The 27,489-nt window shown below is 39.7% G+C and overlaps 1 protein-coding gene across 5 annotated transcripts in view; it reads left to right on the top strand.

The window, feature by feature from the left end:
- Positions 1–23,058, top strand: part of tcea1 (transcription elongation factor A (SII), 1) — a 43,738-nt gene extending 20,680 nt beyond the window's left edge. Inside the window, exons 6-11 of one of the 5 annotated variants that reach the window (XR_009514164.1) lie at positions 1,989–2,045; positions 6,288–6,442; positions 10,307–10,452; positions 10,831–11,017; positions 11,757–11,843; positions 17,408–17,546. Coding sequence is in view for 1 of the 5 variants with exons in the window: in XM_059981040.1 (XP_059837023.1) it covers positions 1,989–2,045; positions 6,288–6,442; positions 17,408–17,554; positions 19,084–19,155; positions 22,750–22,758 (440 nt within the window). In the remaining 4 variants the exon portion in view is untranslated. Of the gene's footprint in view, positions 1–1,988; positions 2,046–6,287; positions 6,443–8,671; positions 8,804–10,306; positions 10,453–10,827; positions 11,018–11,756; positions 11,844–17,407; positions 17,555–19,083; positions 19,156–22,749 lie in introns of those variants that run through there. The other 4 variants (XR_009514162.1, XR_009514163.1, XM_059981040.1 and 1 more) reach the window with 4 other exon arrangements.
- Positions 23,059–27,489: the final 4,431 nt, after the last annotated feature.

Raw genomic sequence — 27,489 nt, 5'->3', positions numbered from 1 at the left:
AGCTCCAGGAAATTTCTATTTCTGAACCATCTGTTCATTGCTCTGAGGTATCTAACAATTGAACTGAAGTATTGTGATTGAAATGTACACTGTCTAGTATGGTGTGGGCATCAGCCTGTCCTACAAAAGCATCTGTCCATGGTGATTTGGAATATGAGGAGGAAGACACAGAAATTTTGTGTTTCCCAATTGTGCCAAAATTATGCATGTCTGTTATAAATAAAGTTCTGTATTTATAACAGGTATGAGCATAATCAAATCATAACAAAAGAAATGGAAGCAGGAATAGACTATTTGCCCATTGCCACTACTTTGCAATGCAGTTATTTTTTTTATTATTTCTTTTACTTTCAAATGGTTTTATTATCAGAATGTATACAGTATATAATTTGACTTACTTGGTCTTCGCAGACATCCACAGAAAACAGAACCCCAAATGAATGACGGAAAAACATTATAATGCCAAAGCCCCCTCTCCCCCCATGCAAGCAGCAGCAAAGCATCAACCTCCCCACTCCACCCATTTCAGCAAAAAAGCATCTGTCCCCACCACCCACTATGCAATAGCAAAGCCCCAAACAGAAATCATGATCTGCAGTCAGCAAAATCTATTGTTTACCTGACAGTTTGACATGCCACAGACATTCTCTCTCTCTCTCTCTCTCTCTCACTCACTCACTCTCACTCTCTGTCTCATTCTCACACACACACACACACACACACACACACACATACACACACACATACACACACACATACACACACACATACACACACACATACACACACACACACACACACACACACACACACACACACACACACACGGCACAGGCTTATGTCACCCATTTCACAGCAAAAGGGGAGACTCAGAATTGCTGTTATGATGTTACAGTCTGCTGCGTTGCTTTTTATTCTGAGATTCTCCGACTCAAAAATCAGCAGCAAGCCTCCCTACCGTAGAGAGAGAGATAGCAGTCATTTGACTACAGAGAGCCCCCACCACAAAATCCTGATGTTCCTTCTCCTTTGACACATCAGGCCTGGAATCAGTCATCCACTAGCTGTGCAGGGCTGATCCCAGTGTCTTCCATATACTAGGGCTGTGTACCAGGGCCACACCCTGGCATCTTTCTTGGACTGACTCCCATGTTCTTTGATTGCTTTAATATCCAAAAATCTACTGGTGTTTATTTTGGTATACGCAATGACTGAGCCTCCATTCCGGTATGAGATGTTTTTAGTCAGGCATGACATCATCCTTGCATCTGCCATGTAACAGCCTGCAAAAATTCAATAAAATTACTTCTTATTCTTCTAAAGTCTGCTGAGTATAGGTCCAGTCCATTTAGTTGGTTAGCCTGGAGACTTTGAGAGGATCTTCCCATGTCACTTGTATCCATTGACTTTTTGATTAGCCATAATTGGAATGGTGGTTGGATTTTTGTGTTCCGGTTGTGCAGTTTAGATGAAAGTGCTCTAGCAGACAATATTTGGTATTCAATGACTATACTGTTATATACAAGAGAGGACATTGTATTTGGTGATGATTACTATGTAGTAAGGATAATTAAAGGATTCAGACAGTTTGCTGTAAAATTAAATCCATTTTGTTTATTACAATCCTCTGAAATTAGATTATGGTATTTATCTGATGTAATCTCTGCACTGATGCCAAATGTTGAAATTGATGCCAACATGTTATCTCAGACAGAAGGATCAACTGCTGTCACAGCAATTTACCTAAAGAAATAGTGTCTTCACTTTGCAATAGTGTGTGCACATGTGTTGAGGAGGGAGGTTGGCTGGGCTGATTATTGCTGTGTTTGTGTGAGGGGGGTCAGGGAGAGATTGGAGGGTGTGGGAGAGGATTTCTTCTTTGTTTTGAGGGGTGCTTGGTGTGTTTGTGTGTATGGAAGGGGTTGTATGTTTAGGAGAAATTTAGCATAGGTGTTGTAACTCATTTCTGTTCTGTTTCTTCTATTTAGGTGATTACATAGCTATTGGCTCAGACTGTGAAGAGCTTGGAGCTCAAATTGAGGAATATATCCTTCTTTAAATAACCTGAGATCCTGACTATTGCAGTGGCCAGAATTTGGCTGAAAAACCATATTAAATTTCTAAGTAACTAACCTTGAAAGCAGTATCAAAAAGTACATGTATTGAAAGTTGGGGTATGGAGAAATTGAGGCAGTACTGTAGTTGTTAAAAGGACCAAATGAAATTGAGACTCTTTGTTAAAGTCTATTGGTGTACTATTCAGTTTTTTATTTCTCCTCTCCTGGATTCTGCTGTCCAGAAACTAATTGGACAATTGGAATTTGGGGCATCGCCTAGGGCAGGGGTCAGCAACCTTTATCACTGAAAGAGCCACTTGGACCCGTTTCCCACAGAAAAGAAAACACTGGGAGCCGCAAAACCCGTTTGACATTTAAAATGAAATAACACTGCATACAACGTTTTGTTTTGCCTTTATGCTATGTATAAACAAACTATAATGTGTTGCATTTATGAAATTGATGAACTCCTGCAGAGAAAACGAAATTACATTTCTGCATGCAACAAAAACATTTTGAACTCCGAAAAAAAGACGTTGGGTTGAAGGTTACTTTTAAGTAAAATACTCAACGTCTATTTGAGTCCTTCTTGTATTTATGAAAAACGCCAAACTTAAATTTGCCGCCAGCAGCAAACCAAAAATAACATCAGCCAGCTGTCAACCTGAAAAATAAAAGGACTATTTCACTGAACAATGAAAACATATGAATATACGTAAAATAATAGGCAATTAAAATATTTATCATACTTGTTCAGGTTGACTCACACCTGACAATGCAGTCGTATTCAGTAGGGATGGATCGATGCTTAGGGGAGTGACCGGGAAGGATAATGTGTTTTTTTCCTCTCTGAACACACAGAAGCGTTTCCCAAACGATGTTTGCATTGCGATGATTGCAGAATGTAAATACTCCGAATTTATCATGTCGTGACCTTGTTTGAACTCTCTCAAATTGGGGAAGTGAGACAATGTGCCTTTCTGTAAATCTCTGGCAAGCACTGTCAACTTGCGCTCGAATGCCAAAACATCCTCCAACATGTGCAGAGCTGTACGTCCTTTCCCCTGAAGAGCTGTGTTCAGCATGTTCAGGTGCGCTGTCATGTCTACCATGAAGTATAGCTTTTCCAGCCACTCTGGCTGTTCCAGCTCAGGAAAGTTGAGCCCTTTGCTGCCCAGGAAAGTTTTCACTTCTTCCAGACACGCGACAAAGCGTTTCAGCACCTCCCCTCTGGACAGCCAGCGATAAAAACACGTTGTAGCGGTGTGCTACACGCAGTCAGTAAACTGCAGTCAAAGATAGCTTTATTCGAACTAAACAGCCTTGCTTTTAAGCCTCCCTCAACCCGCCCCCCCATGGGTGCGGATGCTGCAAAAGACACGTACTCACAAACCCCCGTAGGCTATCTCCCTTAGCCTGAACGCTGGCTAATTGTGAGCCGGTTCGGATGTGTCAGGAAATGGGTCGCCACAACGTCTTATTTAGATTGTACAAGATCACCATAATCTTCAAATTTAGATTTACATTTCAAAAACTAACAAACTAACATAAAATACATTTTAATTAAATACTGACCATGTAGCGGTGTGCTACACGCAGCGCTAAAATTACGACACGGAGTCGGTAACTGCAGTCGAAGGAAAAAACTTTATTCGAAATCTTCAGCCTCACTTTTAAGCCTCCCTCAACCTGCCCCCCATGGCGCAGAGGCTCCAAAGCTCTGTTCTTGCAAACCCCCGTAGGCTATCTAATTGTGAGTCGGTTCGGATGTGCCAGGAAAAGGGTTGCCACAACCAATTATTTCCCAAAGCAACAGGGAGCCGCAGCACAGACGTAAAAGAGCCACATGTGGCTCCGGAGCCGCGGGTTGCCGACCCCCGGCCTAGGGGATGAACAACATTTTGTTTTTATTTCAGATTTTCAGAACCTGTAGTATTTTGTGAACTCGCGTAACATTCAGGGAAGTCATCATCACTTAATCCAGCCACTTGATTTGCAATTTCTATCAAATGGGATTCCAGGGTTTTATGATGACCAAATGGTCATATTTCCAACTAGGGGTAGAGTTGTTAACTGCAGGCTCTGATGCCCTGCACCTGCTGTCCTTATCCTAGGTCATAAAGTTAGTATGTTTGGGATCACTAGTGGTGGAAAGGCAGGCGTAGCTGGGGCCCATGCTGGTGCCCATGGTTACACCTTAGGTTAGAAAGTGGGACATGCTCATTTCCATCTCAAACTCAAGTTTCCCTTTATACTATTAAATATATATTGCCCCTTATTTTAAAAAAAGTATCAAAAGTATATAGATATGAAAAGTCACTTGGGTTTGTTACCAGGTAGTTTTGAAGTTCATTATATGAAAAACTGCAGAAAAGATTTGTGAGGCTGTTGCCAGGATTAAAGGGCCTGGGTTATAGGGAGACATTGACCAAGGTAGGTCTTTATTCATTGGAATATAGGAAAATGAAGGGAAGGCTTAGAGACATGTTTAAAATTATAAGAGACCTATGTAAGATGGACAGTAACAGTTTTTCCCAAGGTAGGGGAGTCAAAAACTAGGAGACATAGATTTATAGTGAGACGGGAAAGTTTCAGAAGCGATTGAGGGACAATTTTTTTCATGTGGGGGTGCTGCTTTAAAAGGGCAACAGTCATACCAGTGTTCAAGAAGAGCAGGGTGAGCTGCCTTAATGACTGTCATCCAGTGGTACTCACATCTACTGTGATGAAGTGCTTTGAGAGGTTGGTCATGGCTGGAATCACTACCTGACTATGCAAGGACCTGGACCTGCTGCCATTTGCCCATTACCACAATAGGTCCACAGCAAATGAAATCTCACTGCTCTCCACTCGGCCTTGGATCACATGGACAATAGTAATACTTATGTCAGGCTGCTGTTTATTGAGTACAGCATTCAATACAATCATACCCTCAGTTCTAATTAACAAGCTCCAAAACCTGAGCCTCTATACCCGCCTCTGCAAATGGATCCTTGACTTCCTCACCAGGAGACCACATTCAGTGAAGATCATCGGAAAAAACATCTCTTTGCTGACAACACTAGTGAACCTCAAGGATGTGTACTTAGCCCACTGCCCTACTCACTCTCCACGCACAACTGTGGCCAGGCACAGCTCAAGTGTCATCTATAAATTTGCTGATGACAGAACTATTGTTGGCAGAATTTCGGATAGTGATGAAGAGGGGTACAAGAGTGAGATAGATTATTTGTTTTGAGTGGTGTCGCAACAATAACCTTGCGTTCGTTGTCAATAGGACCAAGAAATTGTGGATTTCAGTAAGAAGTCAAGGGACCACACACCAGTCATCATCGAGGGATCTGCAGGGGAAAGTGTGATCAATTCCAAGTTCCTGGGTGTCAACATCTTAACATATTGATGCAATGACAAAGAAGGCACAAAAGCAGCTACATTTCATTAGAAATTTGAGAAGACTTGGTATGTCACCAAAGGCTCACAGATTTCTGTACCATGGAGAGCACTCTAACTGGTTACATCACCGTCTGGTATGGAGAGGCCCATTGCACAGGATTGGAAATAGCTGCAGAAAGTTCTCAAATGTCTCAAAAGGGCTGCATTCATCGTTAAGGACACCCATCACAGAGGACATGCCCTCTTATTGCTACCATCAAGGAAGAGGTACAGGAGTCTGACGACACACACTCAACGTTTCAGGAACAGCTTCTTCCCCTCTGCTGTCAGATTTCTGAATGAACAATGAACCCATTAACACTACCTTTTTTTTTTGCTTTCTTATACTAACAATGTTTTGTATATATTTCCTATTGTAACTTAGAAGTTTTTTCAATGTTCTGCTGCTGCAAATCAAATTTCATGACAAATGCCAGTGATATTAAACCTGATTCTGATACGTGAGTAAATGGAAGGAGCTGCCTGAGGAATTAGTTGAGGCAGGTACAGTAGTATCATTAAGAAGCACTTGTATAAATACACAGAAGAGAGAGACGCAACAGTAGGAAATTGGACCTGGCTAAGTGGACGTTGAGGTTGGTGGGGCCTGTAAGTGTGTTCTATGACTCCTGTTAAATTTTTACAATATTTGTTTTCTTATTATTGAAATAGCAATAATCTAGGTTAGCTGTAGAATGATTTTTTTGCATAAACTTCCTGGTATTCAATTAGTAATAATCTAATACTATTTTTAACAAAAGTTATAACTTCTTTTGAGTTTCCTTAACAGTTTCTAACGTGTGTATCAAGAATTTAAAAACACAGATATGAAATATAAAAACAGAGTGAGGAGCAGAATTGCAAATTTAAAAGATTCAAAGAACCCCAATCTGAGGAAGAATGTCCTATGTGGGAATATTGCACCAGATAGACTGGCAAAAATGACTGCAGAGGTAAGCTAACATTATTCATTTAATTTCAACTTTAATTATCAACCAGAACAATATTGAACTTTTCACTCAGTCAATGGGTTCACAACCCAAAGGTTATTGGTGTCTTGTAGATGACTTGATGACTTAAATACACTGTGTGTGTAGTTGCTGCATACAAACTACTCCATTTGTACCAGTGTTTTATTTGTTGTTGTTGGGGTAATTCATTTACTTGGATACATATTTATTCCCTGTGAGGTTGATAGTATCAGAGCTAGTAGAAATCAAATGGGAACTACTCGAATCTTGAAAGTGTTACTGGAGGAGGGAGAGAGTGGCAAATAGTTAAGGAATATGGATAGTTGCTGGTGGGATGGTGAAAGGGGGGAGGAAAAGGGAGAAATCTTAGCAGGTTGTCCATTTTAGCCTTTGACAACTATTGTATAATTTTTCTCTGGGAGATGGTGGGTACTGTTGGTGGCTCTTTGTCACTGAAGCTAAGTTTGATACAGATTTTTATTTTATTACTTGCTGTGTATTGTTTTAAAAAGTAATAATTATACAAAAACTTTAAAGATTTAGTTGAGTCATGGTATTACTCTTTCTCATTGTGACCAATGTAGAAATCTGACTGCTTTATAAATAATTCCACTTCACTGTAAAGCAGATAGTCAAATGTTTTACTGGAGCTTTAATACTGTAAATGTAAGCTGATGCAGTGAAATATGTATTCTTAATTTATGAATGTCCATTTTATGTGATGTTTTGTTGTCTTCTTTCTGAAATTTCATCACCCAATGTCTAGTCCTTCACCTTAATTATTCTTTTTGTTATATTGAATTATTCCCTGAATTTAGTCAGACAAATCCCTGCTGCCCTTGATTAGCCTCTACCTTACCCAGAGGTGGTTTCCATTAACTTCCTCACTACCTGTAATAGTCATTGTTTCTTGTTTATCCTATAAATACAGTGGATTCTGGTGGAATGGGTCATTGGTTAATCAGCGTAGTCGCTTATTTGGAAGAACTCTTAAAGAACCAAAACTAATCGAGAAAATAGCTAGGATTCCCTTTGTTTATTTGGAACACTATGCTGCTTAATTGGGACAGGAGATTATTGTCGTACAGTTTCTATCAAGTGTCAGTTGTGTGTACTTATGTGGCTGTTAGACACTGCACCATGCTTCAAGCAAACTTTTTTAAATAATGTCAGATGCGAGTCTTTGTGTTCAAAAAACAGTGATTTTTGTCACTGCTAGGTGGCAAGAAATAAGCAGTAGGATAATTCAGAACTGTCTTGTGCACTGTGGTTTCAAGCATTCAGGTTTGGAGGTGCCAGAAAGGCCAGGAGTGAAAATGAAACAATTTCACTACTTCAACAAGTTATGAACTACAAAGAATTTGCAGATATTAACAATCATTGTGAATGTTACAATGAAAATGAAGATTTGGAGGATGCAATCATTAAAAGCATCGTATGAAGGCAGTTCATTAGCTGCACTAGGTGTCTTTGCTGATTTTGTTCATTTACAGTCAATCAAAAGGGCAAGGCAGGATACACTGGATGAATTCCTCAATTGATAACTATTAAGAACTATTACAGTTTTCTAGTACTGTAATAGTGTTCTAATTCGTTCTGTATTTCTTTTAAATACATAATTTGTTACTTGAGTAAATGGTAGTTTGTCTTTCTTTATACCTTTTTAACTATTTTCATGAAACCAATTGGGACTCCTGCTTAATTGGGCCAAAGTATACTGGTCTCAATGTGTCCCAATTAACCAGAATCCTCTGTATATGTAGGAATAGTAACAATCTTTTAACCTTAACTGGACAACTGAACAGCATGCTGTAGTTTGCAAGCAGGCTTGATCATGTTATTAAACATCACATGAGCAATATATGACTAAATGGCATTTGGTCAAATTTTTAATGATCAAACCTCCAAGAATGTGTAATAATAGAAGTGGCAACTATTTACAAGAGAAGAATTCTATCTTTAAACCTACAGAAATTGATCCTATTGAGTAAAATTACTTTAAATTTCATAGTTCAGATAAATCCTGGTACCTTTTTCAAAAAAAAGCACTCAAATCACCATTAGAAAGACAGAGAGGTTTGCACTCTTAAATAAGGGGTTGAGATTAGCTTTCACTTGTCTGGAGCTCTACTACCTGGAGATTATCCACATTTTCCCTTTCATTTTTAAAACTTTGAAAAGCTGCATATTTTCCCCTGTGCTTTATTAAAGGGATTGGAGTTGATAAATCACCTAATTACGATTGATTACATTTTGGAAAGAAGCATGGATTAATCATTATTAGATCAGAGGGAATGCAGGAGGATTGGAGATTTAACTAACTCTGAATTATTCAAGATACAGGTGAGATTTAATGTACTGTGAAAATCAAAAGTAATTCGACCATGGACCAATATGGTTAAAAAGAATTGATTAGATTCAACCAGAGTTAATACACAATTTTAAAGTTACAATTATCAATACAGAAATGAATAAAAATTAAATCTACCTATTCTAGTGCTGGCAAGAAGGAAGATTGCTGTTTATGATGGATTATAAGTAGCAAGGGCCCCAAAGTACCTCAGCCAAAGCAAGATTTAATTTTCAATGTTTCATTGTTCTAAGTTGCATCCCTCCCTCACTGTGATACCAAACTGCTATTTGTTCTGCAGCTGTTTTTTTTCCTAAAAGCTTCGTTAAATTTTTATTCCTACACTATTATTTCACAAAAATATCTAAATAATAAATGCTTTTCACTTCAGAACAATTAGTTTGTCCTGATGCATTCTCCAATAAATACATTCTCGCGAGTACAAGAACTTGTAGTTCTCCTGCCTTTGACTGTGTAAATATTTCCTGATCTGTTACAGTGGAGAATACCATATAATCATGATTCTTACCTTGTTGTACCAGTATTTCTAATTTAGCTTTGAATTTAACTTGGCACAATGTACTGTTCTTGTGTCCCTTTATGGCCACTGCCATGGTTCAAATTTTTACTTGTGTTGGTAGTAAGGGAGGCAAGTACAAGGTTGGTATTCATTTCAAGAGGACATAGAATATAAAAACAAAGATTTAATGCTGAGGCATTTTATGGCATTGCTTAAGAGGAAGGATCTCATTGAAGCCCATTGAATATTGAAAAGCCTAGATAGAGTGGACATGGAGAGGATGTTTCAAACAGTGGGAGAGCCTAGCATCAGAGGGAACATCCTCAGAACAGAAAGCCATTTAAAATAGATGAGAAAGAATTTCTTTAATTAGAAGGTAGTGAGTCTTTGGAATTGCCACAAACAGCTCTGGAGGCTTAGTCTTTGGGTATATTGATAGTGGATGTTAATAGCTTCTTGATTAGCAAGGGTGTAAAAAGTTAAGGGGATTCATAGTATCATAGAATCGTAGAACTCTACAGCACAGAAATAGACCTGTCGGACCACTTAGTCTATGCCAAACCATTAATTTGCCTAGTCCCATTGAACTACACCCAGATCATACCCCTCCCATCCATGTACTTATCCAATTTTCCAAATGTTGAGATCGAACCTGCGTGCAGCACTTGTGCTGGCAGCTCGTTCCACTCTCTCAACACCTTCTACGTGACCTCCTGTTCGGCTTAAACAGTTCACCTTTCACCCTTAAAACGATTACCTCTAGTTGTAGCCTCACCCAATCTCAATAGAAAATGCCTGCTTGTATATACCCTATATATATTCCTTATAATTTTGTATACCTCTACCAAAACTCCTCTCAGTCTTCTACATTCTAGAAAATAAAGTTCTAACCTATTCAACCTTTCCCTCAAGTCCCGGCAATATCCTTGTAAATTTTCTCTGTACTCTTTCAACCTTATTTACATCTTTCCTGTAGGTAGTGACCAAAACTGCACACAGTACTCCAAGCAACACACACAAAATGCTGGAGGAACTCAGTAGGCCAGGCAGCATCTATGGAAAGAAGTACAGTCGACATTTCGAGCCAAGACCCTTCAGCAGGACAGAAGAAAAAAAGATGAGGTGTAAATTTAAAAGGTGGGGTAGGGGAGAGTAAAACAAGGTGATAGGTGAAAGCGGAAGAGGGAGGAATGAAGAGCTGGTAAGTCAATCGGTGAAAGAGATACAGGGCTGGAGAAGAGGTAGTCTGATAGAAGGGAACTGAAGGCCATGGAAGAAAGAAAAGGAGGGAGGAGCACCAGAGGCAGGCAAAGTGCAGGCAAGGAGATAAGGTGAGAGAGGGAAAAGGGGATGGGGAATGGTGAAGGAGAGGTGGGGGGGGGGGTGGGCCATTACTGGAAGTTTGAGAAATCTATGTTCATGTCATCAGGTTGGAGGCTATCCAGACGGAATATAAGCTGTTGTTCCTCTAACCTAAGTGTGGCCTTATTGTGACAGTAGAGGAGGCCATGGATTGACATCGGAATGGGAATGAGAAGTGGAATTAAAATGGGTGGCCACTGGAAGATCCCACTTCTTCTGGCGGATGGAGCTTAGGTGCTCGGCAAAGCAGTCTCCCAATCTACATCGGGTCTCACCAGTATACAGGAAGCCACACTGGGAGCACCAGACCCCAACAGACTCACAGGTGAAGTGTTGGCTCACCTCGAAGGGCGTTTTGGAGCCCTGACTGGTAGTGAGGGAAGAGGTGTAGCACTTGTTCTGCTTGCAAGGATAAGTGCCAGGAGGGAGATCAGTGGGGAGGGACGAATGGACCATATCTGCAGAAAGCAGAAAATTGAGTGAGGGAAAGATGTGCTTGGTGGTAGGATCCCATTGGCGAAGGGAAATGTTCCAGAGGATTATGTCCTGCTGCATGTGGACGTTGGTAGGGTGGTAGGATTCTACAAGTAACAGGGTGGGAAGAGGTATAGTCCAGGTTCCTGTGGACACGGAATCTATAAAAGTGAAGCAAAGCAGCAGCAAGGTTATGGACTCTGCACAGATTACAGAGGAGGAATTGTTTGCTGTCTTGAGAAAAATAGGTTGCATAAATCCTCAGGACTTAACAAAGTGTTCCCTTGGATCCTGTGGGAGGCTAGTTGAGAAATTGCAACGTTTTAGCAGAGATATTTAAAACATCTTTAGCCATGGGTAAGGTGCCTGAAGATTGGGGGATAGCTAATGTTGTTCTGTTGCTTAAGAAAGCCTGTAAAAATAAGCCAGAAAATTACAGGCCAGTGAGCCTGATACCAGTAATGGGAACATCATTGAATGGTATTCTAAGGGACCGAATATATAAGTATTTGGATAGACAGTGACTGATTCGGGATAGTCAACTTGGCTTTGTGCATGGTAGGTCATAACTAATTAATCTTTTTTTCAAGGAAGCTACCAGGAAAGTTGGTGAAAGAAGCCAATGGATGTTTTCTCATGGACTTTAAGAAGGCCTTTGACAAGGTCTCACATGAGAGGTTGGTCACGAAGGTTCAGTCGCTTGGCATTTAAGATGAGATAGTGAATTGGATTAGACATTGGCTTTATGGGAGAAGCCAGAGAGGTATTAGTAGATGGTTGCCTCTTTGACTAGTGGGGTGTCACAAGGATCACTGCTGGGTCCATTTTTGTTTGTCATCCATACAATGATCTAGATAATAATGTGGTGAAGTGGATCAGCAAATTTGAGGATGATTTCAAGATTAGGGATGTAGTGGACAGTGAGGAAGACTATCAAGCTTGCAGTGGGACGTGGACTAGCTAGAAAAATGGCAGTAAAAGTGGCAGACGGTACTTAATGCGGACAAGTGTGAGTTACAGCTACACTTTGGGAGGACCAACCTGGGTAAGCTTTACATGGAGTGTGGTAGAACGAAGAAAGCTTTTGACATGACGGCCTTCATAAATCAATGTATTGAGTACAAGAGTTGGGATGCTATGTTGAAATTGTATAAGATGCTGGTGAGGCCTAATTTATTTATTCCCCTCCCCAGTTCAGTCCCTTTCTACCTACATCCGTGACACTTCACACTCTCCGGATCTTTTCAATAATTTCAGTTCCCTGGCCGCCATCATCATATTTTCACTATGGATATCCTGTCCCTGAAACCTCCATTCCCCCACCAGGTTGGCCTCAAAGGTCTCCATTTATTTCTGGACACCAGAACCAACCAGTTCCCCTCCGTCACCACTCTCCTCCATCTAGCTGAACTTGTCCTCACTCTTAAATTTCTCCTTTGGCCCCTCCCACTTCCTTCAAACAAAAGGTGAAGCAGTGGTACTTGCATGGGTGCCAGCTATGCCTGCCTTTTTGTCGGCTACATGGAACAGTCTATGTTCCAAGACTATACTAGAGTCACACTTAACAAGTACACCTTTGCCAGAACATAACCTGTTCCCATCCACACTTGCCAGATCCTTCCTGATACCATCAAAAATTGGCCGATCCCCATTTAAAATCTTAACCCGAGGACCAGACCTCTCCTTTTCCATAATTACCTTGAAACTAATGGCATGATGATTACTAGATGAAAAGTGTTCCCCTACACAAACTTCTGTTACCTGCCTTGTTTCATTCCCTAATAGAAGATCAGGTATTCATTGGGCTGAATGGCCTAATTTTGTTCCTATATCTTATGGTTGTATTTTACCAGTATATATTTTTTTGTAGGGCTCACAAAAACAGTTACCAAGATGCAACATATCCAGCTTGTTAAGAAGATAGAAATCCATGAATTCAGGGAATATAGTTGATTAGATAAAAACTTTACTCATGACACAAAGCAAAAGATGATGGCAAATGGAATTTCGTGGTTTGGTAGATAGAAACTTAGTAAAACCTACAGCCCTTCGGCCCACAAAGCTGTGCTGAACATGTCCTTACCTTAGAAATTACTTAGGGTTACCCATAGCCGTCTGTTTTTCCGAGGTCCATGCACCTGTCCAAGAGTCTCTTAAACAGGCCCTAATATATCTGCTTCCACCACCGTTGCTGGCAGCCCATTCCACGCACTCAACTCTCTCTGTGTGAAAAAACTTATCGCTGACATCTCCTCTGTACCTACTTCCAAGCACCTTAAAATTGTGCCTTCTTGTGCTAGCCATTTCAGCCCTGGGAAAAAGCCTCTGACTATCCACACAATCAATGCCTCTCATCATCTTATACACCTCTGTCAGTTCGCCTCTCATTCTCTGTCGCTCCAAGGAGTAAAGGCTGAGTTTACTCAACCTATTCTTGTAAAGCATGCTCCCCAATCCAGGCAACATCCTCTGCACCCTTTCTATGGTTTCCACATCCTTCCTGTAGTGAGGTGACCAGAACTAAGTACTCCAACGGGGGTCTGACCAGGCTACTGTATAACTGCAACATTGCCTCTTGGCTGCTAAACTCAGTCCCACGCTTGATGAAGACCAATGCACCGCATGCCTTCTTAATCACAGAGTCAACCTGCACAGCAGCTTTGAGTGTCCTATGGACTTGGATCCCAAGATTCCTCTGATCCTTCACATTGCCAAAAGTGTTACCATTAATATTATATTCTGCCATCATATTTGACTTATCAAAATGAACTACCTCACACTTATCTGGGTTGAACCCCACCTGCCACTTCTCAGCCCAGTTTTGCATCCTAACACTGTCCTGCTGTAAGCTCTGACAGACCTCCATACTATCCATAACACCCCCAACCTTTGTGTCATCAGCAAAATTATTACCCCAATCCTTCACTTCCTCATCCAGGTCATTTATAAAAATCACGATGAGTAGGGGTCCCAGAACAGATCCCTGAGGCATACCACTGGTGACTGACCTCCATGCGGAATGTGTCTCGTCTACAACCTCTCTTGCCTTCTGTGGGAAAGCCAGTTCTGGATCCACACAGCAATGTGCCTTTGGATCCCATGCCTCCTTAATTTCTCAATAAGCCTAAGCATCAAGCTAAACTGCCTGGAGTCAGCTGCTGGAAACTTATAATGATGATGAAAACATGATGATTTAGAATGGTGAAATGAACAAAAGCATGACAAATGGAAGTCAATACAGAAAAATAAAATGAATCCACTTTTGGTGATCTAATACAAAATGGCATCATTTTGAAAGGATCTAATTCAAAATAATCTAACTTTGAAAGAAGAAAGATTATGGTGTTTTTAATCACAAAATTTTAAAGGTACCTCAGCAAACTGATGTGATAGTTTCCTTTAAAAAGGATATAAAACTTACTTGGGTTTATAATCAATAGTGGACAGGAGAGTTTACTGGTATGTTATCGCAATGAGAAGATGACTTCCATCATGAGCAAAATATGGAAGAGTTAGCACAATTCTTCTTGGAATAGAAAGTTAAGAAATGCTCTAATAAAGACTTTAAGATTGCAGTTAGATTACAGAGAAATTCTTCTCTCTAATGGCTGAGCAAAAATTAGAGGGTGATGCAACCAGTTAGAATGTTTTCAATAGTGCAGATATTGGTGAGAGTCTTTGGTGACATAACAAGTCTCCTTAAACTCTTTTATAAGGTATAGCTGCTGTCATGTCATCTTTGTAATTTATTAATATATTGGGTCCAGGATAGGTCAGCTACTGTGATGTCTGGCATTGTGAGCTTCAGTTCTGAATGCTGTTTACTTGCTTTCATTGTTTGCACTATTTGTTTTCCTGTCTCTGCACACTGGGTGTTTGGATGGTCTGTTTTTGTTTTTAATGGCTTCAATTGGGGTTCGTTATTTCGTGGCTGCTTGTAAGGAGATAAATTTCAAAGTTGTACAGAATATACGTACTTTGTTAATAAAATGTACTTTGAACATTGGCCTTACTGACTTGAGTGACACCACTCAACCAGCCTTTTTGATCTATCTTGCTGCTGTACGCCTTGTCATTCCATCTGAAATTCTGCCAACAATAGTTGTATCATTGGCAAATTTATAGATGGTGTTTGAGCTGTGCCTAGCAATACAGTTGTGGATGTTGAGGGAGTAGATCTGTAGCTAACCACGCTGCCTTCAGTGGTTGATGGTCAGTGAAAAGGAGCTGTTGTTATTTCCAAACTGCAGTGACTGTGGTCTCCTGGTAGGGAAGTCAAGGATCTAGTTGCAGAGGTAGGTAGAGGCCCAGGTTTTGAAGTTTGTTAATTGTGTTGCATGCTGAGCTGTCAGAAAGAAACAGTAGCCTGATAGAAGTATTGCTATCCAAGGCCAAGTGGAGAGCAGGAGAGATTGTATCTGCTGAAGACCTATTGTGGCAGTAGGCAAATTGCACTAGGTCCAAGTCCTTGCTTAGGCAGGAGTTGATTTTGGCAATGATAGGGAAGGCTGTTTTGTGCCTGCTGATTACACTGTGCAGCTCCTCCAGTGCCTGCCTGATGTGGAATGTGCACCACTACCAGGATGTTGGGGAACACTGCTTTGGCAGATAAAAAGAACAATGTTTGACTGCTTGATGTTCCGGGTTGGGTAAGCATTACTGAGACAGAACTGCCATGTCTGTGTACCATGATGAGTTAATCATAAAGCATACTACACCTCCTCTCCCTTTAAAAGACTGAGCTCTCCTGTATTTGAGGAGAATGGTGAAGCCATCAGGCTGCAGAGCTGTGTCCAAAATGGCAGGGCTGAGCAATATTTCCAAGAAACAGAGTACACAGCAGTCTCCGATGTCCCTTTTATACAGCAGTCTTTTTCCCGAGACAGTACATGTGGCAACAGAATAGTCGGGAGTTGGGGAGGGGGGGTCTAAAGCCTCTTTTTGTCAGTTGTACCTGTAGTGCGGCACACCTTCCCTGCTTCTGTTTTCTTAAAGGGGAACTGCACTCGCAGTCTGAGACTACAGTCTAGCATCTGCCAATATCACTAGATTTGAATATCAAGAGAATTTTTATTCATCTTAAAACGATGTTGCGCACTGAAGTATCGATCACTGTGTCTGTGGATTTCAGCTGTAGTAGTCCCAAGCATGAATATTTGATGATTCCCATCAGAGCTTCACGCAGTCTCCTTTTATTGGCGCCATCTTGCAATGTTTATTGGTAATTTTGTGTCTTTGCACTGCACTGTTGCAACAAAATAACAAATTTCACATAAGTCAGTGATAATGAGTCTGATTCTCATTCTATTTAAATTAGCTGCTGTATTTGGCTGTAGTTTGCAACAGGTAATCCAGTTGAGGTATTTTTATTGGCTGTAAGCATTTGACGATGGCCTGAAGTGGCAAGTGCTATCCAAATCCTAATTTGTCTGTCTGCTTTCAGTCTGATTTGTATTTAATTTGTAGATAATTTTTTGATCAATAGTGATCTTTTGAGTAGTTCATCTGCTGAATTGCCATCTCTTTTGGAGATCCTTTTCTGATTTGATTGCTTTATATGAGAACATAAGAAACAGGAGCAGGAGTAGGCCATCTGGCCCATCAAGCCTGCCCCTCCATTCAATAAGATCATGGCTGACCTGTCCGTAAACTCAGCTCCATCTACTTGCCTTTTCCCCATAACCCTTAATTCCCTTACTATGTAAAAACCTATCCAACTGTTTCTTAAGTATATTTAGTGACGAAGCCTCAACTGTTTCCCTGGGCAGAGAATTCCACAGATTCACCACTCCCAGGAAAAACAGTTTCTCATCATCTCTGTCCTAAATCTTCTTCCCTGAATATTGAGACTAGTTCTAGTCTCACCTACCAATGGAACCAACTTTCATACTTGTATCTTATCTATCCCTTTCAAAATTTTCTATCTTTCTATAAGATTCCCTCTCATTCTTCTGAATTCCAGAGAATATAGACCCAGGTGACTCAATCTCTCCTCATAGGTTAACCCCTTCATCTCAGGAATCAACCTGGTGAACCTCCTCTACACTGCCTCCAAAGCCAGTATATCCTTCCTCGAGTATGGAGACCAGAACTGCGCACAGTACTCCAGGTGCGGCCTCACCAGTACCCTGTATATTTGCAGTATGTCCTCCCTGCTCTTGAATTCAATCCCTCTAGCAATGAAGGCCAACATTCCATTTGCCTTCTTAATAACTCATTGCTTTGATATAAATCATTCCAGGAAATGGCAAGTGATGAACTTAAAGAAATGCGCAAGGCTTTAACCAAAGAAGCCATTCGAGAACATCAAATGGCTAAGACTGGTGGTACTGAAACTGACTTATTCAAGTGTGGCAAGTGCAAGATGAAGAATTGCACCTATACTCAGGTAAAGGGTTGTGGATAAGAATTGCATGTTGCTAATGCAAAGGGAATTTTTTAAAAAAGAGTTAGCCTCACAGGTTTGTGAACTGTTTTCTATATCCCACAACTTTCCAGATACCCTACAAAGTTTTTAATTGACATTAACTTGCAGAATTATATCATTATTTTACATGATGTAATTATGTGATATTTAAATACCCAATTTTCAAATTGAATCTTAGAGAGTTCAGATGTTTACTGTGTTTTCTTGAAGGTTCATTTATAAAATAATAGTCACTATGGCACAAAGGAGCTTACCATAGAACCATAGAACATTACAACACAGAAACAGGCCTTTTGGCCCTTCTTGGCTGTGCTGAACCATTTTTTTGCCTAGTCCCACTGACCTGCACCTGGGCTATATCCCTCCAAACCCTCCTCATCTGTATCTCACCCCATCTCGCTTGTATCTGCTTGTGATAAAACAATCCTGTCCATTCTCATAGCTCTCCAAAAATGGATAGGTGATTGATGGAAATTTGAAGATGATAATTTGAAGGCTTTTGGACCTTCTTCCAGGTGACAGCCTCATATGTACCTTTGGCTGTAGTTGCCCAGGACATAGGACAAAATGTCACTAGAAGTACATTTCACAGGTTTGAGATGTTCTGCCTTGCCTGTGCTTATTGCATAAATCGTAAAGCAGAAATAAAGTAGCAAAACAGCTCTTCTCCCTTCACTGCGCTGAATTTCCCCACTCATCAAAACCTTCTGGTGAAACTTAATTCCACGTTGCTTGCTGCATACATGTTAGAAACATACTTATGTATTTAAACTAATTAGAATTTCAAAGGCATGCCTCTGTCCCCACTGACTGTAAAATAATCTGGTTAGCAGTGTTGGATCTGGAGATAATATTTTACAGAATGTTCTTCGGAAGTCAAGAATGAGAGGCAAATCTTGGTGGTTATAACTATTTTATTAGATGTTCATAACAAAAGAATAACAGTAACACAGATGAATAACCGTAACCAACCTGCTCTACTGTAATTGGGCAGAAAAGAAAAAGGAAAAAAAAAACTTGCCTCATGGGCAGTCTTTATACCGAAAAATTTTCAAGCTGGATAAATAAGGGTCAGCCTATGAGGTAACAAGGACACCTTTGATTTATGCTATATGACATCCCAGGCTTACAGGCTTAAAGAAACTACAGAAGTACCCAACCAACTCCACTGCAGATTATTAAAATAATCTACTGAATAATTACAAATATGTGATTATTACAAAAATATAAGCAATCTTAATGAAGTTTAAATGACAAGAAAAATAACAATTTGGACTGTAATCCAGTTTTAGTTAGCAGTGACTATGCAGTTGTCACCAGCAAACAACTATTATCTCTAGTCTCTATTTCTGTTTTCATTGCTCCCAATTTCCATGTAGTAGCTTTTAAAATTAGTTTTTATATATTTTCTGAATTTCTGTCACCTATCAATTTCCTGGTTAATGTTCTGTAGAGGAAATAGCTAATGCAACTTTAACATGTTCTCTTAGGTTCAGACTCGCAGTGCTGATGAACCAATGACTACATTTGTCGTATGCAATAATTGTGGAAATAGATGGAAGGTAAGAAGATTGAGTTTGAAGTATGTAAATTTGAACAATAGTTGAGTAACTTGAATGTAAAATATAAGTTGTATATACACTCAGTGGGCACTTCATTAACTTACACCTGTGCACATGCTCATTAATGCAAATATCTGTTCATCCATTCGTGGCAAGTATGCAGACATATTCAAAAGGTTCTGTAATTGTTCAGACCATACAATAAAGTGGGGAAAACTGATCTAAGTGACTTTGATGGTTTTATTTCTGTTGGTGCCAGAGTATCTGAGATACTGCCAATCTTCTAGGATTTTCACACACAACTGTCTCTAGACTTTACAGAGAATGGTGTGAAACACAGAAAAAAACATCTAGAGAGCGGCAGTTCTGTAGACAAAAATGCCTTGTTAATGAGAGAGGTCAGAGGAGAGTGGCTGGACTGGTTCAAGCTGATAGGAAAGCGACAGTAGCTCAAATAAGAACACCCAACAGTTGAGTGCAGGAGCGTCTGAAACCACATAGCACATGGAACTTTGAAGTGTTTGGGTACAGCAGCAGAAGTCTGCTGGGTAACATACCTGTACCTAATAAACTGGCCATTGAGTGTATTCTACAGGCAATTAGATGCATCATGAAAAGTGCTTTTGTAATTTGGGAACAAGTATAGCTGCATTAAGTTTGTAATTACAGAATTTATGAACCCAGAAATTAGGATGTTAAACCAATATGTTTAGCTAGGAAGTTTAAAATGTTAAGAATCTTAAACCCAAACTCTTTTCATCCTGAATAAACCCAGTTTCAATTATAACAAATATGCAGGCAACCAGTTTCCCACATGGAATTCTATTGTGTCATCCTGGCCTTTTCAAAGCTCGCTCTCTAATCCAGGAAGATAATGAATTAGTACTTTGGTCTGGGTCTTTCACCAGATTTACAGAAGTACTTCAAAATGCAGTCAAAAAAGTTCTTGTAAACAGCAGTATGACAATTGATTTCAGAAGTGTTGATTGAGACATTTGTTGGCACACTTTGTTTATATCTTTTCTTTATAAGATTTTCTTTATATCACTTTCAGAATCAGAAAGAATCAGGTTTAATATCACTGGGATATGTAATGAAATTTTGTTGCTTTGTGGCAGCAGTACAGTGCAATAATTTTTAAAACTGTAAATTAAGTAAATAGTGCAAAAAGAGGGGAAAATGGTGAGGTATTGTGCATGGATTCAATGTTAGTTCAGAAATCTGATGGCAGATGCTTGCCCTTTTATTGTCAACCAATGTGAAACTATTTGTCTCTAGTATTCTATTTTTTTCTTTCCTGAATACCAGAAATATATTTGCTGCTTTCCAATAATATCTGAAAGTTTACTACCAGGACATATGCAGTCACTGCAACCACCTCATTTAGAAGCTAGAGCATGGACTTTCAAAATACAGGCAAATTGCTTTTAACCCCATTAGTTTCTCCAGGGCTTAGACTTTAAGATGTAAACATAGGAGCAGATTTAGGCCATTTCGCTCATCACATATTTGATTTCATTCAATGATTGCCAATTTATTTTCCCTCTCAACCCAAGGATATTTTAAGAACATTAATTCTTTCCATATTCTTCGTTTTCATTATACCCTTCTCTGCTGATCTTATGACAACTTGAAATGGCATATGGGTTTATGACATCCAAGAGACAGCACCTTGGAGAATGCATATGGGTATATGGGTTTATGACATCCAAGAGACCAGCACCTTGGAGAATGCAGTTCTTCCTCAATAGGGTTACCTTCAGTCAATTTGAATCTTCTGTGTTAAGGATCTTTGAGACATAAAGATTCAAAGGCAAAGTGCTTCCTAACTGTTCTTTCTCATCTCCCCTTCACCTTGTCTTTCCAAATTGTTATCATGCTCCTCCACTCACCCAATAACTCCCTCCGCTGCTTCCCCATATTTTTCTGTTTTTTCTGCTGTTCAGATATCTGACCCACAATCAGTTTTTCCATATACCTCCCCGTCTCACTTGAGCTACCAGATAGTTTGTGAGCTTCCATGTAACCTACTATATTTGAGAACTATAAAACAAAAATAAAAATCTGCATCTGCCACTAAATTAGACATATCTGAAAGAAACAAAGAGAAAATCTGCAGATGCTGGCAATCCAAGCAACACACACACAATTCTAGAGGAACTCATCAGGCCAGGCAGCATCTGTGGAAAAGAGTATAGTCAGTGTTTTGGGCTGGAACAGAAATTTAGCCTTTTTGGGTTTCCCAAGAGCGGACCAATTGACTTCCCCGCTCCCCAACAATTCTCACACAGTGTGGTCTTCGTATACCAAATAGGACAGTGGTGCAGCAAGTATAACCACTGATTCAGTGCGGGAGATCTGTGTGGAGTTTACATACTCTCCCTCAGACTGTGATTTTATTTAGGTGCTCCAGCTTGCTTATACAACGGGTGATTTATATGGTCGTGGCCTAAGGTAGGAGTCAATTTTAGAAAACCTAGCGCATTTATTGTTCAACATAGTCCCCTCCTGCATTTACACACTTAGTCCAGCAGTCGTAAAGCATACAAATCTTGGACCTCCAGGAAGTGTCCACAGCAGGGGTGATTGATAAGTTCGTGGCCTACAGTAGAAGAAGATGAGTTATACAGCTCTCTTCACATGCAGTTCAATTCTTGAGTGATTATGCAGAAAGTTTGAAGTTAATAACTCATCGGGGTGATTGATAAGTTCGTGACCTAAGGTAGGAGGTGTGTTATTAACTTGAAACTTTCTGCATAATCACGTAAAGTGTTGACCTGCATGTGCATGTAACGAGAGCTGTATAACTCATCTCCTTCTACTTTAGGCCAGAAACTTATCAATCACTCATTCGTGGACACTTTCTGGAAGTCCAAGATCTGTATGCTCCATGACTAAGTGTGTAAATGTAGGAAGGGACTATGTTGAAAAATAAATGTGCTAGGTTTTCTAAAGCTGACTCCTTCTACCTTAGGCCACAAACATATCAGTCACCCTTCGTATATGTTGTAGATTGTTTCTAGTATATAAGTGAGTAGCAGTATCTAGGGTAGTTGATGGAAGTGTGGGGAAACAAAGAATGGGATTAATGTAGGATTAGTGTAAGTTGACTGTTGGCAGGGAATAATTGATTGTCCAAGGAGCCTTTTTCTGTGCTGTGTTAAACGTGAAGTATTAGTCTGGGAGGAGTATTCTGTAGAATCAGGGATAAATGTACATAATTTATTATATAAATTTGAATTTCTAGTTTGGCTAGATATTCCTTGCAAAGTTTGGTGTATTAGTTTGTTTTATTATTCAGACACTGTTATCTCAGTATTCAAATATTGGTATAGTTAATATGATTGGTTAAAGCACAAAATGCTGGAAGTACTTAGTTGATCAAGCACCAAATTATTAATCATTTATTACTTTTCCCAACTTGCTCATTTCTAACACTTGTTCTGATGAGAGATAATTGGCCTATTAGTATTACTAGCATTTTCTGTTGTTATTTCTGAATTTAGTGTCTGCAGTATTGTGGCTATGGCCGGCTAACTTGATTCTTGTTTGTGATATGGTATAGCAGATTAATTTTTATTTTGCTTTTCACAGTTCTGTTGAGATCCTGAAGAAGCAGCAGAAGAGAATTCCTTGGACCAACAGTTAATGATTTTTCAGTTTCTAATTAGTTGTACAAATGAGAAGTAGAACTTCAAGAATATTTGTAGAACAATACATCCCCATGTCATTTTTGTATAAATCTAGTTTCCTTAACACCATTCTATTGTATTTTCCTTGCAAAATAGTTCACTGAAACAAAAAACTTTTCACTTATACAACCAGGCAGCATCTAAGTGTATGTAAGATTTCTTTTTATATGTAGTTTGACATTAAAGTTTTAAAAGTCCTTAAGTGTTGTTTCTTTTCTTTTGAAACATATTTTATGGCAGTTGCTCATTACTTTGCTTCATAAGCATTCTGTGAAATGATTGCAAATAAAAACATAAACCTTTTCACAAGTAAACCATCTGCTGATAATATTACTTCTATTAATGTCTTCTGGGTTGGTGGGAGGATGGAATACCAACAGATGAAAAAATCATGTTATAGTTGGCTGACATTTGGAGTTTTGTTTTTATTTAGACATAGGAACTGAGTGGTGATGTCATAAGTGGTACTTTGAGGAAGTAATGGACTCTTTATACTAGAAAATTCCATGATTTGGCCTCCATATTAATGAAAGAAAAGAGAATTATTTACATGTCTTTTTATTGTCTGGACTATTGGGGGAACATGCATTTGTTTACAAACATGTGTTCCTACAACTCCTATTTAAGTTTATTGCACAATTTAAAACAAGACTACAACAAAATATTTAATTGCGTAATTCCTTAATTTTTTTTGTTTCAACATGCATTTTAAACCAGTGGGTCTCGTGGTAGTCACGCACAATAAGATGGGATTTACACCAGAATTATATTCTGTAATAGTTGAATTACTTGTACAATTTCTATCGTCTTGAAACAAAATTGAAATTATTACTAAAGTGGAGACTATTGAAGGAATTATAAAACATCTCTGGTCTACAAGGGAAGTTTGTATTAGATCAGGTATTTTCCCATGATTACAGCACACAAATTGGGAATGACTATGCCAGAGTTCTTGGAATTACTACAATTTCAACAAATTCAGTAGAAATGAAGATTTTACATTCATCTTTTGCCAGAGTTACAAAGAGTACCAGTGAAATGGAGATACACTCCCTTTTTTTTCTTATTTATTTACGTCCCTTGTAGGTGGCTCGTAAAGCTGTGTATCACCTTGTCACAGCAAACATTGAAGAAGAAACTGATTTTACAATTTTCAAATACTTTGCAGGTGAGAACATATCAATAAATTTCTTTGAGTAAAAATTGTGTTCTGCTTGAGGCAATAATTTGGCCTAAAGATCAAGTATGTCAGTTTCATCGCTGCTAAAATTCAGTGACAGGCCTTCCTCCACATGCCCCCACATATTTTCACTATTTTTGAAATTGACAGTATAGTGATAAAAAAATTTGTGCTGAAAGTTCTGCATTAAAATTGAATCCAATGACACCAGAAATAAGGAGGGGAGTTATTTGCTTGGCTTATGAAATAAGGAAATGGTTCAGTTTCCATTGTGGAACTTTGAAACAATAGCATCGATAGCAATGCTTAGAACTTTTTTAAGGTCCGCTATACAACAAAGTAAGATTTCTGTAAAGTCTCATGGGATTGGGATCAGAATTTTTATTTCCAACATTGCCTATGACAACGCTGACATACCAAGTATATACTTTCACTATTTTCTCTTGTCCAGTTATGCAACCTTAACCTGAAGTCCAAAGAGAGTAAAAAAAAATGCATATATGGTATAGTATCATAGAATTAGCTTATCCAGGGTCTAATTTGCAACAGTGCCCACTGATCTCTACTGCTCCCTCAAATGTTTTGGAAGATAATTGATTTTGGAAAAAACTAGGTTAATTTAGAAGGCATGGAGGAAATGCATTTTCTGTTGGGAATTGACCACCAAGATTCTCAATGCATAAATATCCTTGACTACTGATTTCTAAATACTAAAGCTAAAATAATAATATGGTTTTGCTCTGCAGTTCAGTTAAGATGGTGACACTTTATATACAGTTCAGATGGGAATCATCAAGTATTCCCGTTTAGGACTACTACAGCTGAAATCTACGCTCACAACCATGGGAACTTAAGTAAGCAACATTATTTTAAGACATTTAAAACTATTGTTAACTCAAAACCTGAAGACTTGGTTTGGGAGTGCAGTTGCCCTTTAAGAAAACAGAAACGGGGTGGCATGCTGTTTAACAGGGATAATTGAAATATCAAGGCTTTAGACTCCCATTTCCATCTATCTTACTGGCTGTGGAAAATAAAACTGAAGACCTCTGAGCAAAATTGCTGTACCAGAGGGACTTAAGGGACTACTATGTATTCTGCTTCACAGAAGCATGGCTTTTCCTCACCATTTCTGATGCAGTGCTGCAGCCTGGTGGATTCACCATTCCCCACAAAGATATGACAGCTCACTTTTAAAGGTAGAGGAAGTGGAGTCTGTTTTATGATAATTATCATAGTGCACAGATGTGATGGTTCAGTACTGATCTCCCAACTGGAAGCATCTAGCAGTCAAATGTCCTGTTTATCATCCAAGGGAGTTTTCACCATCATTCTAGTAGTGGTGTACATTCCACCTCAGACCAAGTTCAGGCAGGCACCAGAGCACTGTAAACAGCAGGCCTGAATCAGCTTACGCTGATTCCTTCCCTAACATTACAGGGAATTTCAACTAGGCCAGCTTGAAGAAGTCTCAGAGAAACTACCACCAACATATCACCTGTAGGACCAGAGGAGCCAACACACTTGACCATGTGAAATCACCATCAACCACAATTACTGTGCCATCCCATGCTGACGCTTTGGAAAGTCCATTCACCTGGCTGTACTTCTACTCCCAGGGTATAGGCAGTGATGAAAGGCTGCAGCACCAGTGGGGAGGACATGAAGCATAGTGAAAGGAGACAGAGGAATGCATACAGAACTGCTTTTTGAGTCAGTGGACTGGACGATATACAGGGATTCATCTTCAAATCTGAATGAATATGCCAAGTTGTCATAGACTTCATCAAGGCCTATGTGGATGAGTGTGTGCTTTTGAGAACATATTGGGCATGCCCAAACCAAAAGCCGTGGATGAACTCAATTCATAGTCTGCTGAGGGCTGTATCTATAGCACTCAGGACCAGTGACTGAGAAGTATACAAATACTGGTAAAACCTACAAAAGCTTACTTTAAGGGTGAAAAACAATTTCCAGTTCAGGTTCGAGACAGAAATGGATGCATGTCAGCTCTGGTAGGGTTTGCAGGCCATTTCTTCCTACAAAGTGAAGCCTAACATCATGAATGGCTCTGCTGTTTCACTTCCAGATGAGCTCAATGCCTTTGAAAAGGGGAATAAAACTACACCTGTGCAAGTACCTAAGGGATCAGCAGATCCTGTGATCTCTGTCTTGGAGGCCGATATAAGAATACATTTCAAGAGGGTGACCCCTTGCAAGGTGTCAGCACCTGATGGTGTATCTGGTAGGGCTCTGAAAACTTGTGCAGAATCTCTCACTGCTGCATTTGGAGGTTCCCACCTGCTTCAAAAGGGCAGCAATCATATTGTGCCCAAGAAGAGCTGTGTGAGATGCCTCAGTAACTACTGCCCAGTGGCACTCACATCTACTGTGGTGAAAAGCTTTGAGAGGTTGGTCATGGCTAGTATCAACTCCTGCTTAAGCAAGGATCTGCAATTTCTTCAGTTTGCCTAATGCCATGGTAGATCTACAGTGAATCTCACTGACTCTCCACTCGGCCTTGCATCACTGGATAATAGAAAGTCCAGTCGGTTGAAAGCCTCTGTGCAGACATTCTGACAAAATTCAGACTCAAGCCAGGAGTTAACTTAAATTGGGTCACTATTTCTCACTGTCAGGTGTCCACTTTCACCCTTGATGAAAGCATCAATGAATAGTATGCCTCACCCAGCAAAAAATAAATGAGTTTACTGGAATTCTCTGCACTATTGAATGAGAGAAAACAATGGGGAAAACTACACTCATCCCATCACTGAACTGCTCCCGTAACTCATGGACTCACTTTCAAGGACTCTTCATCTCACATTCTCAATATTTATTGTTTACTTATTTATCATTATTGTTATGAGTGATGAACAGACCTGATGGACAATGGGGTAGTTAACCATTCCCCTCCTGAGAACCACGAACTATTACTGTTACTATGCTGACCATGAGAAAGAGAGACGGAAAAACAAGCAAGAACATCGACGACAGATAAGAGAGACGGGGAAATTGCTGATTAACCATATTGTGACTCCTTTTTGAATTATTTACTGTTTCACTGCAAGGACAATAGTTTGCTCATAAACATTCCTCAGTGGACTGAAGGAGTGGCCTTATTTGATGGACATTCAGGGGTGATGGATAGCTGAGTCCCTGTTAGTAGGGATAAAAAGACAGGTCTGGAGAGACACACCAGTGGACATTGGTTGAGTGTTGGAACCCACAAAAAAGGTGGGGGCTTCGAAGACCAAACCAGGAGGTCGGCCATTAAGGCTATCAGTGTTAACGCAGGGCCGGTGGGGACTTGTGTGTGTGTCCACTCATGCCAGAGTGACGAGTCCACCACAGAAGAACGGTCTAGCAGAAGGACGGAGAGGTCATAATTGAATGACCACACCGATACGACGGATTAAGAAAGCAAAGGAAGGTTTGCCTGACTGCAGCTGTTGCATCTCA

This window comes from Hypanus sabinus, chromosome 1 (assembly GCF_030144855.1).
Source record: "Hypanus sabinus isolate sHypSab1 chromosome 1, sHypSab1.hap1, whole genome shotgun sequence".
Lineage (NCBI taxonomy): Eukaryota > Metazoa > Chordata > Chondrichthyes > Myliobatiformes > Dasyatidae > Hypanus > Hypanus sabinus.
This window is presented reverse-complemented; position numbering and strand designations above follow the sequence as displayed.